Source organism: Toxotes jaculatrix, chromosome 21, assembly GCF_017976425.1.
Source record: "Toxotes jaculatrix isolate fToxJac2 chromosome 21, fToxJac2.pri, whole genome shotgun sequence".
Taxonomy (NCBI): domain Eukaryota; kingdom Metazoa; phylum Chordata; class Actinopteri; family Toxotidae; genus Toxotes; species Toxotes jaculatrix.
In genome coordinates this window covers 12,875,060-12,890,149 of record NC_054414.1, presented here as the reverse complement: position 1 = coordinate 12,890,149, position 15,090 = coordinate 12,875,060, and the positions used below count along the sequence as shown (strand labels likewise).

The 15,090-nt window shown below is 44.6% G+C and overlaps 1 protein-coding gene across 24 annotated transcripts in view; it reads left to right on the top strand.

Moving 5' to 3' along the window:
• The window catches only part of tcf7l2 (transcription factor 7 like 2), a 106,131-nt gene that overhangs the window by 20,073 nt on the left and 70,968 nt on the right, over positions 1–15,090 (top strand). For all 24 annotated transcript variants that reach the window (XM_041029360.1, XM_041029356.1, XM_041029361.1 and 21 more), the window contains exon 4: positions 10,311–10,412. In XM_041029360.1, coding sequence (XP_040885294.1) covers positions 10,311–10,412 — 102 coding nt within the window. The remainder of the gene's footprint in view (positions 1–10,310; positions 10,413–15,090) is intronic.

Genomic DNA, 15,090 nt, shown 5'->3' with positions numbered 1-15,090 from the left:
ACACAAAACATACTGTTTAGCCACATTCCATGCAAGCTTCCTCTTTTTTTTTGCTCTTCAGCACCCCTTCTCTCTCTCTCTGTCTCTGCCCCTCTCTCTCTCTTTTGGCGTAGACTTTTGCATATATCACAGGCTGGCAGGCTAAGAGCTTGGGACTTCCCCACGCCACACTCCAAGCCTTTGATCCTTTGCTTTGGAGGTAACATCAAAAGGAGAGGCATAGAAAGGCAGCTACTACTGTGAAGTTCAATGTTCAACTTGATGGCTTGGCTGAGGGCTTTTTTTCCTCTCTCCTCCTCTCCCCCCCGTTCCCTCACCATCCCTCCCTCCCCCCGCTGCTCCCTCGATCCCTCCGCTGCATCCCTCAGCTGACAAAAACACACAGTTTGTAGCCAAGGGTTTTTTTTTTGTGCTTCTGACCTCACCTTTATAGAACCTATCTGGCATAAAACAAGACCTCCTCCCTGTAAAAACTCAGATATACAGACGGCATACACAAAGATTCAGTCTTTTTTTTGTGTGTTTTTTTTTTTGACGGTGCGGTAAAAGGTGCAGTTCCAGTCCCCGGTCCTTCCCTTTCCCTCTGTGTGGACATGCAGCATCCTATTTTGCAGCTGGTTGCATCAATGCAAAGCCAGGCCCCTTGCTGCAGCAGTAGTGGATAGGTTAGCCGGAGGAAAAGGATATCAACTTATTGTTTTCTTGTTATATGGATCCATCCTTACTCTCAACATCACGTCTTCTCTGAGAAGACGTGATGTTGAGAGTAAGGAGTGGAAACACTCAGTGAGAAAGAAAGACCCACTCTCTGCTTTTTTTCAGGTGCTTTGGTTGCTGTGTTGACATGGGGCACATAAAGCTTGCAATCATTCGTCCACAGGAAAACAAACGATTTTCATAATGAACGCCTCGACTGACTTTCTTATGCAAACTCTCTAAATTGAGGAAGTATCAGATGAAGCTATGCGTTCCAGGGCAAAGCCAGGTTTTTCTGTGGTGTAGTCAACTGTATTTAAATGACACAGACTTGATAAGGTGATCCAGAAAGCTGAGGTGCTCCACTAAATGCTTTTTTTTCGTCTTTCATGAGCTTCCCTGTCTGACTGTGCCAATTAGCAAAGGCGTGTGGCCTGCTTTTCTTCTCCTCTTTTTCTCCTTTTTTTTTCCTGCACCAACTCTCTTTCTAGATAGACGCTCTACCCTGTTCCCACATACACATACACGCGCACACACACACACTGCCGTGCACACACCAAGCACACGTTTCACGTTTGGTGTATCATTAGCTTAGTGTGCGGGGAGGCGTGCGAGCCCAGGCTCTCTCCTGCCTTATCTCCATGTCAATCACAGCGTGTGTGTGAACATCAGTTGTAATGATCTCCATCCAGCCTGTCGGTGCGTGTTAGCGCCTGGCTTCCCTCGCCCCCGGAGCAAGCCGTTCCCTAGCTAATAGATGCAAAATTAAGCTGATCAATAGATGGCCTCAGCTCATTATTGACATGTTATTGCGGTGTGGGATTTTTGTCCGGGGGTTTTATACGGAGCTAGCAAGATGCAAGGCAGGAGGAGCAAACAAAAAGTTAGCCAGATGACTCAGGCCACTTTAAATCTACACTGCAATGATATGAAATTAAGCTAATTTATTCTTACTCACTCTCATGCATGCAATATTTTAGATACCAAAGCCCTTTTCTACTTTTAATACTTGTCCTATTGGAAGAGTAATCACATGCTCAGTGGTAGGAAATGAGATGGAGACTTTGTAAAACGCCATATTAAAGATTCATCAATAATTGGCATGTGTGCGGCTGTTTGTGTTGCGGGGGTGGAGTGGTGGTTGGGGGGGGGGGGCGTCTCTTATGGACAGATCACCATGTGATTGAGCTAAGTGGTAATTAACCATGAGAGAGGTGTGTGTGTCTTTTTCAGCCTGAGTTTGTAGCTGTATGCGTACATGCAGGAAGATGCATGTGCTGCTGCGTGTCAGGGTGAGGGGAGGAGGGGGGGTTAGGTGGCGGGTGCATCACTGACAGAGATGATTTGGAGGTGAGCTCTGGGGCAATGTGGTCAGGTTAAGGAGGGACGGTTGGGGGGTGGGGGGGTGGATGGGGGGGGGGGGGGGGGGGGCACCCACTCTGGCCTGAGCCACAAAGCTGCCTCCCCTGACCTTCCTCAGGTCTTATTGTCATGGAAGCGTCTCCCATTTTAATGAGCTCCAATAACCAAGCCCTTATTACTTATTTATTCATTAAGCTACCGTGGCAAAGCGGCAGTACCCCACTGTGTGAGTTTGCATGTAATTGCTTGTGTGGGAATTTTTTTTTTTTCCTTGCTCCATGCACGATACCAAAGTAAATACTGTATTTAGTAACAGTAATGATAAGTTAGGTTCAAGCTAATTTAACCTAAAATAGATAGCTTAAAGCTGATATTTTATCCCAATTGGTTGGACTACAAATCTATAACCTGAAACCATATAGGAGATTTGATTTGAAACCTTTAAAATTCTGGGCTTTAGGTATGCTGAGGGAGTAGGCCTCATGAATATGGAGGCTGAACTGCTTCGAGGTGTATGTGCAAGTGTGAAAGAGACACAAAACAGAGTGAATGTTTGTTGGTTTCGTGTGATGCTTTTGTGGAGATTAATTGCCTGTTGGTGTGTGCGTGTGATGCCTTCGACATAATGCGCTCCGATTGATGAATATGCGTAGGTGGTATTGTGTGATAGCGTGTAGTGTTTTCAGAATATAGGAAGTCTTTGTGAAGCCTGAGAGTGTACACATTCTCTCCCTCTGAGGCATGTTTCATAGCTTCCTTATATCCAGTCTACCGTTTAACTAATTCATAGTGAACTCTCGCAGAACAAAACCAGACACCCAACATCAAGGGCAGCGTTCAGCTCTCCTCCAGCACAATACCAAATACAGCATTCTCCAGCAGAACGTGGGTGCTGCAATCAGCTTACTTTTCTCCCTCAGCAGAGCTCAGCTGCTGTTCACCTATTTAACTCTACCCTCCACTCCCCTAACCCTGCTTCCTGCAAGCGAAGGTAAGCATGTTGTGAGCGTATGAGTTGCCCAACCTCTTCTCCTCCCAGCCCCTGGCCTAACCTTGCGTAAGGGGCTCAGACACACCTAGGCCTGCAGACGTGCCTGTTCCCTTCCATGTAGCCTCTAAGTAGGTCAGCGTGTGCGAGACTCTAACCAGAGAAGACCAGGACCTGATCTTTGCCCTGTCAGTCCATCAGCCTGCTTCTGCTGAGCTGTGGGTCCTCCACTGATTACTATTAGTAATGATGCTAATTTAAATGTACAAAACATCAGAATGTAAACAAATCACAATTACTGTGAATACCCAGACTAAGGTTTAACCAGATGTTTACATGAGTGTCAGTATTTCACATCCCCCACATAGGATGCACATTAGTTCTCTAGAACTCAAATGTGGCAAAACATTGTCAAGTCAAAACCAGTCAATCCAGTTGCCTTCGACTTAGCACATCTAGATATCCTGTTACCCGCATGACTGAAAATATTCACAGGAAGGAAAGCAGAGGGACTTGTTTATCATGTTGATGATTTGATAGAGCGCCGCTAAACAAACATGCAGTTGCAGCTTTAGCTGTAACACAAAAGCATGCTAATAAACTGAGCTTCATCTGTGCTGCTCGTATTTTTTAAAATAACTCAACACTTTGCATCCTAAGCCTTTGTGGCGTGAACACAAAATCAAAACAGGAAAAGTACCTAGATGAGGGAGTATTGACGAGTAATCCCACTCTGTTCTTTAATTAAGTTAACTGCAATTACAGCCCTAATAGGAGTAAGTAACACGCATTGATGAAGCTGCATATATTACCATTTCAATAATCCTGACTTCCAGCTTCATAACATGTAACCCACTCAGTCTGTGATTATAGAAGCCAACAAAAGCAACCAAAAGCCTGAGTTATATTTGTGTCCGAGTAAAGGAAAAGAAAGAAAGAGGACGAGTCACTCAGACAGAAGAGCAGCGAGTGCAGCTCTGTGAAGCAGGAGGAAACACCTGAAAGCAGAGGCATTCTGCTGCAGAGCCTGATGCTAAAGGTGCCAGAGCGCCTGTTCATTAGCGGGGCTGATGGAAGACTAGCCAGCTCCTGCTGGCCTTCACCCTCCCTGCCACTATTTATAGAGCAGCCAAGAGATACTCTTAATGACACAGGGAGAGGGACAGTGGGAAAGGGGAGGGGGTGCAAAAGTCAGAAATCGAATGCTGTTTACTTTCTGAGGCTTGCTGAGAAGTTGGTGTGTTTTGGACTGCAATCATGTCACCCTCACACTTCCTTTGAGAACACTGCACAGTATGTGCATTCAGGTGTAATCTCTGCTTTAGTTTGTCATCATCCAAGCAGTTTAATTATATATAGTTCACTGTGTTTTTTTTTTTACTAAACTTCTTTTACTAAACTTATGACTAGTGGACAGTTTTGTCTCTTTGTGGTTGTTGTAGAGAGATTTGTGTTGACTGTGTGTTGTGCAATCCTTTGAAACTTTCCGGTCAATCAGCTGGTGTTTGAACAGCACATTTGTCCACACCTGCTAAGTAAACTGTGTCAGAGCAAAGCCACACTTATCTCATGAAGTGGTGTTTGAGAGAGCGAAACTAACTTCCAGAACAGGCCAGATAAAAGTCAAATGTTCGTGGAAACAAGTATAAAAGAAGGACACCAAACAGATCAGTTAGAAACTAAGCAATTCTCCAAATCAAAGCACTTTCTGAGATATTTTTTATAGTAGTAGTAGTAGTTTCACAAGCCTGTTTCTACTTCCTCATTTTAAGGGCTGAGTAAAGTCTGCGTTGGGTGGAGAGGATGGAGAGGTCACATGTACGTTCCCCATGTGGAAAAAAGGCTTATATGAGAGTGTCAGGTTGAGTTTTTCTACAAGAAACAGAGAGAAGGGGAGTTTCAGGTGGAGATGGAGGCAAACAGGGTAGGGGTAGGAGGTGAGGAGAGGAGGTTTTGGATCAGGTCGGCTGCTCCAGAGCTGTCAGGGCCAGTGGAACCCCCAAGGTGTTCTGGCTTTAGAGTAAATATGGGCCCAGCGGACCCCTTCCCGCCCCAGGGCACAGAAACCCCAGGCCTTCCCACATTCCACTTTTATTTTCCTGGTTGCAAAATGCCTCTGGCTATCAGAGCAGGTGGGGTGTTTGTTTTTTTTTTTTTAATATTTACTCATAAAATGTGCATTAGTAGGACTATGATGGGCCGTCTCGTGCTGGATAACTTTCTCCCAGTTATGTCAAGAAATTCTTGCGCTACTTCCATTGTCTTTTCTGTAAACCCATTTACTTGCATTGTTTTCAGAAACTCACACATCAGTGTATCGAATGGCTGAGTGGGCTGGTTATTTATCTATTTTTTTCTTTTAACCAAGGCGATTTCAAAGGGTCTGTGTTGCATTAAGCTTCTCCCTCCCTCAATTACAGAAAATGACTGTCCCCTCCTCAACAAATTATGTGTTTGCTCCTTCTCCTGCACCTGTGAGTGAGGACAAAGACTGCCGCCAATATCTACAACAGATCAAGACAATATGCTCAGCTCTCGTTTTTAAAGGGATAAAATTGTAGTCAAACTGGATGTACTAATCTTTTAAGCTCTGTGCAGTTTACTTGCAGAGCTTTGAATGGGCTCCTCTTACTAGCCTTGATCATTTCAGACTTAAATAAAGCTCTTTATAGTAGCAGTCTGATTGGTTTAATCTGCAAGCTGTCAATCCCATCTCTGAGCACTCTCCCAGAGGAGCTGCCAGGCCTGTCGACCAGAGGATGTTCAAATGTGGGTGAGCATTATTGTTCAGGTGTGCATATGTAAGTATATGTACAGTATGGGGTGGGGGTCGGGGGGTCACTGTGAATGTACATGTGTTATTTGTACACACTGACTATAATATGCAAGCAGAGCTATGTCCTGTCTGTGATATGAGGAGGCCACAGATGGGCTGAAGATCTGCTGGACTCTCTAGAACAACACCCAGCATCCATATGCTGACTCTAAATCCAAGCTGCTATCTGTCTGTCTTTCTGTGTCTGTCTCCCCTCCTTACTCACATTGCTCACATGGCTGAAATGCTTGATGGAGCCCCAGTGGTCCTCATCATCTGTCCCGTGGTCCCCTGCTGGAAAGTGGACCAGTGTTTGGGAGCCATATTGGCACATAAGGAGCTCTGTTTGTTTGATTGGTCTGAAGCCCTCTGCTCTTAATCCAAAACAAAACGAACAAGCCGTGCAGTGGCTGCTGCTCCAGCCGCCAGGCCGCATGTGATAAACACATCAGATGGGGGCTTGATGGAAAAGGAGCTGGTTGTTGACCAGAAACAGGCAGAACAATCCTGCACTTTCTGTGTCATTCACACTAAAAAATTTATGAGCTAGACTTCTCTGTTTTGTTTTTTTTTTCTTTTTTGTCAATGGCACATATTGACGTTTGGTTAAAGGTCCCACATCTTGAAAATGGCTTTCGATTGTGTTATGTTTTATAAACTCAGAGGTGTAAAATAAAAGCTGTGAAAATATGACGTTGCTTATTACTGTCATTCTTCTAGCTCCCCCAAAATAAATTTGATTGCAGGCCGCCTTGTGAGTTCATCTGTACTTATCCAGTCAGTGTATTTGCCGATGAATCGTGGGCAGTTACTTCTGGCCAGCAGAGTAATCCGACCCTGTGTGGCTTGGACAGATACACTATTTATTTATTAACACCATCACTGAAGTGTTTAATAGATACACATAAATGGTACTGATAAACCTATTGTTAAAATATCAGACCTTTAATGTTTGATAGGAGGTGGCGGATCAGAGTCTGGCACTGGTACCAGGAAGGAGTGTTTGAGCTTGTTGCTTTGTGGTGGCTTGGTGAATTAGTAACAACAGTGGTGGAAGCTAGTGTGTGGACAGGAGATGTGTGAGTGCCCAGGATGCCCTTCCATTTGTCTTCAGCCTTCTTCCCCTCTGCCACGAGCTGTGACACCGGGACCAGGGCCCCAGCTTCTTTTCACTGCGATGACAGTCAGTGTGGATCTGGGTTAACACTCTGTAGCTCATAACATGTCAAACCTTGGTGCAGCAGGAGTCACTCACATATGGCTGAGTGGTCCAGCATGCAAGTGGGAATCACCTGCTTTAAAGCAGCATAGTAACAAAATAGTGCTGAAAAAAGTGGAGGATAATTCATCATCAAAAAAATATTGGGTTATTATTTGATTAGTCATTCATAAAACTGTCAGAAATGCCTGAGTGAATGGGTGTATTTGGAATTTTGATGGTATAACCTCATTTATTTTATGACTGATGTTATAGTCTAAATGGTTAATTGAAAAATAATCAATAATCAGAATGATAAGTCACTGTAGCCCTTGTAAACTTCTCCCAGTCTCCCACCACCAACCCCCTTCTTATGCTTGGGAAAGCAGTAGTGGACAGGAAAATCGGGACAGTGAGAGGGAGTTCATCCCTCTGTAAGAATTTAGAGGACTCCCTTGTCTTTCACTTCATCAGAGACAATTGAGTCATTCAGCTCCCATTGTGGGGCTGGCCAGGCGAGGAGGGGCACAGGGCAGGGGAAGAGGAGGGGGAGGGTGGTTGTGAGGAGAAGGAGAAGCCGTCTGCTGCACAAGCCGGAGCCAGAGCGCAACCACTGGGTGGCTCTTACAGGGTAGGGGTCTGTCAAGGGGGGCTGGTTAGTGTTTGTGAATGTGTGTGTGTTGTGTGTGTGTGTGTGTGTGGGCGGGGGGAAGCGACAGAGGAGAAGAGAGAGTTATCCTGGAACTCCGGAGCAATTTGTCACATTGGAATGGCTCTTGAGTTACCCGGGGGGCCCCCTCATAGCAGGAGAGTTTTCAGGTCGCAGAGTGGGGAACAGGGAGGGGCTTGGAGCAGCAGAGAGGGGGTCAGAGGTCACGGGCCTACTCAAGCCCGGGCGGTGCGTCCGTTAGCAGGGCAGACGGGCGGGTGGAGAGAGAGGAAGGAGGCCAAGAAGGGGGTGGTCGGAAAGCCCAGTGCTTGCCAGGGCTCCGTTTTCCTTGGCATGCTTGTAAAACCTGCAGGAGAGATTAGTGTGTGAGAACATTTGCAATAGCAGGGCTGAAGAGGAGCCACTTGTCAGGGCATGCGCTCCGGCACCCTCTCTCTCCCTCTGTAGTCTTTAAAAGTCCTGCTACCCCATTGCCACACTCGGGGGGTGTCACCTTCACGCTCTTTACCCACCTCCTCAGAATGTCCTCTCGACCCTTCTGCCGACTGCAGCTGTGTTTGAATATTTGCATGTGTGAGCATGTGCGCACACGCAATGGCAGGACTTTCCCATGGACTAGATTCACACAATCCCAGCACCCGCCCCCCCCCCCCCCCCCCCCCCCCTTCTATCAAGCACTGTCTTCTAGCCCCTCTGGCACCAATGGACACTGTCTTGAATTACCTCATAGATGACAGCAGTCCCGTCACTCTCTTCCTCCTCTTTTACTGTTACAACACCCCCCTCCACCCGTCCTCCTCTCTCCCCTTCATGGCAATTAATACCCAGTGTGGGGGGTCCATAAAATCCCACAAGACCTCAACTCTGGAGTTTTTACAACCTTTCCTTTTTCCACTCTCAGGACATACAAACAAGCATAAACAAACCCAGTTTTTTAGCAGTAAAAGCCGTCTTGGGGTCATAAATGAGTGGTAGTGGTGGAGAAAGACCAGGCAGCAAACAGTTTTTTTCCTTGCAGGGGCTGTAACCGAGGACATGGAGTCAATAACTCCCTCCAGCGTCTACCACTGGCAGGCACCCCACAGTGAACCCTTCGCTAATTACCACTGATTTAGACACAGTCTCAGGAAGGGTCGTGACACACTCACTCTCTGACCAGCACTGACACACACACATGCACACACACACACACATACTGTCTCTCTCAGACATGCATACAAACTAGCGGTCACCCTTCACTGGATGGCAACACAAAGAAATAGAGTTAATGTACCTGCATCTAATGCAGGAACCAAACTGCTACTAAAGCACCATCACTTAGTTTCCTCTGAACTTCATTAGACTGAGTGTGTGAAACTTGAATGGATTTTGTCAGCAACACTTGTTTACAGCTGTTTCTCCTGATATTAGGTTCTACACTGCTTTACCTTCTTCACTGTTTTTTGACCTTTCACCTCTTAGGACCGTAGCCATTTTTAAAAGCCTCAGAGCTGAAACAGCTGCTGTGACCTCTTTCCCTCAAACTAGGTGGCCGTGACTTTGATAAACAGAGTTTGGACCACATTCTGTGGCAAGGTCAACACCAGGCATTCAGCGGCTGAAATCTACAGAGAATTTGCTATATGGCCACTGAGTATTTTTCATTTCAGTGTGCACAAAGTATTTTTGGATGACAGCCGATTTGGATTATTTGTCATGTTTTATTATGATTGAACGTATGAAGATGAGGACAAGAGCTTTTCCTGCTCATTTTAGAAAAAGCTACAAAGCAGACCATTTTAGGTAGAACAGTCAACACAGCACATGTCAAATTAAAAGGACTCCACCCAGTTTATAACACAGACAGATGTTTCTCATGACCCTTGTTTCTGCTTATCTGTTTTTCTGTGCTTATGTGTGTGAGTGAGGGAGAGAGAGGGTGGGAGAAAAAGAGAGAGACTCATGATAGAGGCCAAGTCAATCATTTATGGGGGCAGTCAGGAGGTTTAGCCTCAGAGGAGCGTGGTGAGACGCCATGCTTTAACCTCTTTATGGGTTATAATAAAAGCCTGACAACAGTCACATTTATGACATTAGGTCATCTTAGAGCCATAAGCTGTGTACTGTACTCCCCCTCAACTCTGCCCTGCCCCAACTCTAAATTAGTGACCTAATGAGGTCCAACATCACTCTTCAGCTACTTTAGAAAAAAAGAAAAAACAAAAATAGTTTTTTGTTTTCGTATTCCAGCTCACTGTGAAGGACCCTTGGCTACGAAAAGAAATCACAGGCTACAAAATAAACAGTTTAGTTATGTATGTTTCTGGAAAGAAAAGGTGTGATTTGTTTACTCAACTACGGTGTTCACGCCTGCTGGACCTGCAGACGCATGCTTGAGGCTACCTTCACCCCATCTACCATCCGCCTTATGATCTTTATTTGCTTTTCCATGTTTTTGAGTTTCCACACCCCATACACCTGTCAAGAAATGTCGTCTCCCTTTTTTTGTCTTACTTTTAATTTGTTCCTTTGGTTTTTGCTTTCTGCATTGTTAACATGTTTTGTTTCTTTCTTTCCATTCTGTTTCCTTTCTGCCATTCAGTACCTACAGATGAAATGGCCCCTGCTAGATGTTCAACCAGGAGGTCTGCAAAGTAGACAAGCACTTAAAGATGCCAGGTCCCCGTCACCGGCACACATCGTTGTAAGTAACACTCCGCTCGGTACTTTTCCTCTTTCACCAGCTCTTCTTCCCTTATTCATGACACAAAGGCTACAGACCCTACTTTACTTCTGTCATCCATCCTGAAAACATCTTCAGTGCATAAGCCCTCCCACTATCCCCATGAATGGATGTTTTAACTGGGAAAATGCACATTTGTCTGCATTTACCCTTAAATCACAGTCACTAACATGCCCAGTCAGTTTTATGTTAACTTGCTCTTTTATATGTGCAAATTGTGACAATGAGATTTTTGTGGATCGGAGAAAGTAGAGCTTTTGTCTGTTAGTGAGTGGCGAGTGGCGCTGGGGGGGGGGGGCTGCCGCTGTGGCAGGTGCAGCAGTTGTTCTTTGGACAGACACGGCGCCTGTAATCCCAGAGAAAACGATAAACTCCCAGCTCAGCCTTGTACTGAGCTGGATGATTATGAAAAACTGGTCTCATGTTGACAACTTTTTTCATGAGAATGAGCTGGGCCGCTAACATATTGTCTTTGAGGAAAGTGTGGGCGTTCCTTCAACATTGATTACCCTATCCATGGAGTTGGAGGAGTACTCTGGCAGGAGAGTTGGCTGGACAGCCATAGGGGCATGTGCAGCACATACACATACTAGAGCGTCCACCCCGGGCATGTCAATATGTAAAAGGCTAGCAGCTCTAGAATGAGCAGTTGAATGTGAACTTAACAGTTGGCCAAAGGCGTAAAGTTTTCAGGAGGTCAGCAGAAAGGTTGAACATAGGGAAGTGTACGTATGTGGTCACGGGGTTAGCGAGAAAGGAAAATCAATGAGAGTGGGGACTGAGCAGAATTAATGAGGTGACCGTGAATGCCCTCGGCCATTATTGGCGCAGTTGTTACTTTTGTTTTGGAGTCGTGCATCTTCTAGATGTTGTTATGAAAACAAAAACTTGAAAAACGCATAACGATTTTAGATGGAGTAGCCTTCCAAGTTTGTATGCTCATGAATACAGTATCTCCTTTGGTACAAGTTCAGCAGTGGAGCTAATAATACACAGCTGACCCTCTTTGTTTATGTGCTCTGTGCATCAACACAGCTAGTTGTCGTCATGGCTCTAGAGCTTACACAGAAGGTAGTGATGATTTTTATCGCGCAAATTACACTGTCAAGAAACAGTGTCCCTCTGAGTCACATTTGACATTTGATCAGTTCAGTTACTTTTATGGTCTGTAATAAAAACCATCTTGAACAGTTACTCAGAAGTTGGCAAGCCAAGGCCTCCTTGGTATTTTGCCCATTTAAGTTAAGCACATCTTAAAATAGCAGGAGTCGACAAGGTTGTTTATTTGAAACAGAAACCTTGTCAAAAGTTGTGTTTAAGACAAAGAGCTCGCGATGACAGTGTTATTCTGAATAAAACAAGCCCAGCTAAGGCCCTCCTTATCTTCCCCCGTGATGCTTGTGTTATTTTTATACCAAAGAGTTCAGGGGCCTCTTCTTACTCTGTTATTTTAGGAGACGCTGAAAGAGTCCCAGCTCCTATGAAGTTATTAAACTGGTTGTAGGAAGCAAAAGCTGCAGGTAAATACTTGAGGTTTTATCCTGCTATGAATCATGTGGCTGTAAATACTCACCACCTCACATCCACCAAACCCCTGCTGTACGAAGTTTCTCAGTGAAGTTTTAGAACAAAAGTAAAGTGTAATGGTTGCAGCTGCAACTTTTCAGAATGCATTAGTGGAGAAATAACACATTTTATATATGTTTCTGTTGTTATACATGTTTTTAATAGATTGTTTGATGTTGACTTGGGTGTTAAAATGATCTATAATTATAACAAAATACTTGTGGATGTTATTTTTGGGACACAAAATTTCTGAAGTGTCTATTTTTCACAATGTACACAGACAGTTGTAATACAAACAGTCAAGTGTGCAACACTTACAGGCTTGGAACAAACAGGCAACACCAGTAACTCATCACAAAACAGAAACTGGCTGTGGGGCGAAAACAGACTTGAAACAACAAAGATGGACAAGCAGTCAAATGGGAAAAAATAAGCTTTCACATTGCTGAAGTATACACCCATTCACAACAACAAAATGTAGTGAATGTACCTAATGAGAGGCATGAAAAAATAATAAATATTGGTGACATGGTCGATTAGAAAGATGTAAAAATGAAGATGTTGATGTTGATGATTGCAATTTTTTGGTTCTCTCGAGTTTGATAAAAGACGGTTTGCGACATGGCCAGATGAAGCTGAAGGTCAGTTTTAAAGCAAGATCAAATTATGTACAATGATATAACAATAACAGAAAATTGCCAGTGCTGCTGTGTTTTTGTTTATAGTAGGCGCATTACATTCATGGTGAGGTTTTATGCCATCCATTACTGGTTTTCTGCTAAATTGTTTTTGCACAGAAGGGCCAAGGAACGATGGATACGATTTGGTCGTGATTGGGATTTGAGGTTTCTGACCACAGATGATGAGGTTATTTTAGCCAAGCCTAAGAAACTAATGAAGTTGAGAGACTTTTGAATTCTGAAGATGTCTGCGCAAGGTCAAGAAAACAGTTGGATCTGATGATAAATATCTCAGTATCTGAAACTTAAATGAACCTTGTGCTTTCTTTATTTTTTCGTGGCTTTAGTTCTAAGCAGAAAGCAGAAGCAAAAGCAGAATGGAGCAGCGGGAGCACTGTTAAACGCAGATCGTGATTAGCACTGACACTGATCAATATGAGAGAATATATGGTAATATTTGTGGTCATATTGCCCAGCCTTAGTGTGATCTGTTTGATAGAGTACACAGGCTGGTAAGATCAGAGGCATTGCAGCATCACTGCATAGGCACACATCTCGCTGTTAGCACGAGTGATGAAATCGAATGTGAAATGCAGCTTGTATTGTTGGCGCTCCTTCCATCCTGCTCCAGCATCCACCTCTGACTGAGAAGGAAGTGTGATTGAATGTTTCCCTGGTTTGCATCATACTGGCTGTCGTACATATAGAAAAGACAGATTACTGTGGACAGCATCGTGAATGCCAATGATAACCCCACACGGACTCCCGCTGGTGTCACTCAATCAGTCCAGCTTTTTTTTTTTTTTTAACTACAAGATACAGATAGGCCTGCATGTTCCAGTACATGAGCTCCTTATCAATAAATTGGGCTATAAACGGTAGTTTCTTTTTGTTTACAAATGCAAAGAAACAATCAGGGCATGTTGACCTCTCCCTGCCAGGAGCGCTAGCAGGCTGCACTGGCAGTGATAAGAAGCCGTGGATTGACCTGCTAGATAACAGCGATCTGAAGCCTAAGTGACCCGGACACAGTCGAAACAACCATAGAAAGACAGTGAGAGATAGAAGGAGAGATATAGATGGCTGCAGATAAAGCCTATTAGAAAGTTGTGGCTGAGGAGGAGGATGCAGGAGAGATGGACAGGGGCGTAGATGCACACAGGCGACCTGGCTGGAAGGCTCAGTCGAGGTGGAATGCCGGAGGATCAGCCGAGAAGAGGAAGTGACCTCACGCAGGCTGGTCTTTCTGAGGGCACGCCATATGCCCCTGCTTACCATGCCCTCAAAGGGGGCCACGCAGGACCTTTTGAAGTGGCTGACCACCCCGCAGGCAGCCTCAAAACCTGCCGCCGCTGAACTTTTACGCCATTGGCTGAAAGTTATTCAATATTTATCCACCTATTGATGTGTATTTTTTGAGGGAGAGACTCCCAGAAACATTCTTATGCCTCACACAGCTCCTGAGGGACAGATCATAAACAGTGCTTGCTTTGTCAACTTGCCTTTTATTGTGATGTTTTAATTTGACATTGTGGACTTGAAGAGTCTTTGTGGATACTTAGCAGCAGGCAGTAGTTTAAAGCTGGTGGATGAATTTAGGAAGTGGTGCGTGTGCTTTTGAACACTTTCACACTTCTGTTATTTAGGCTATGATTATTGCATTAACCCAGTAACACAACATAACATACCATACCAGATTGTTTTGTAAATCCGCTACTTAAAGCGTGATAGCATCAAGAATGGTGCAGTAAAGGACTCAGCAGGAGTCCGGGCTCATGTCGGTTGTGTCATGACATCATTTGGCTGAAAGGTATTAAACCATCTCGTGTTGTTTGATCAAACTTTTTTCAGTTTCATATAAAGAACAGTTAAACTAGAATGAGATTTTAAACATAAGTCATTTTTATTGAGTCACATTTCTTAATTTGCCATTCTGGGAACTGGGGCAGAAACGCACACATGCTAAGAGCATACACACAAACTACTTTCCTGACATTCACGTGCATATACACACAAACACACACACACACACAGACACACACAGCCTTAGAGTCTAGAGCCTAGCCCTGGTCAAACAATGTCTCCATTGTTTTGTGGGCTTTCACTGGCAGCAGGGGACGGCTGGAGTGTTAACCATTTCCCAACTGTGCCTCACTGTGTTGCTATTGTGTGCGCGTGTGTGTGTGTGTATATGGGTTTTTGTTACCTCCTTGGGACCTTTTTCGGTAAACACCAACCTTGTTGGGACCAAAGCCCGGTCCTTATGAGGCACAATGTAATTTCTGAGGTTCTGGTTAAGGTTAGGTTTAGAGATGAATTGGTTATGGTCAAGGTCAGGTGAGGAAAGTTGGGTTAGACTGTCCACAATGAGTGGAAGTCAATGCAATGTCCTA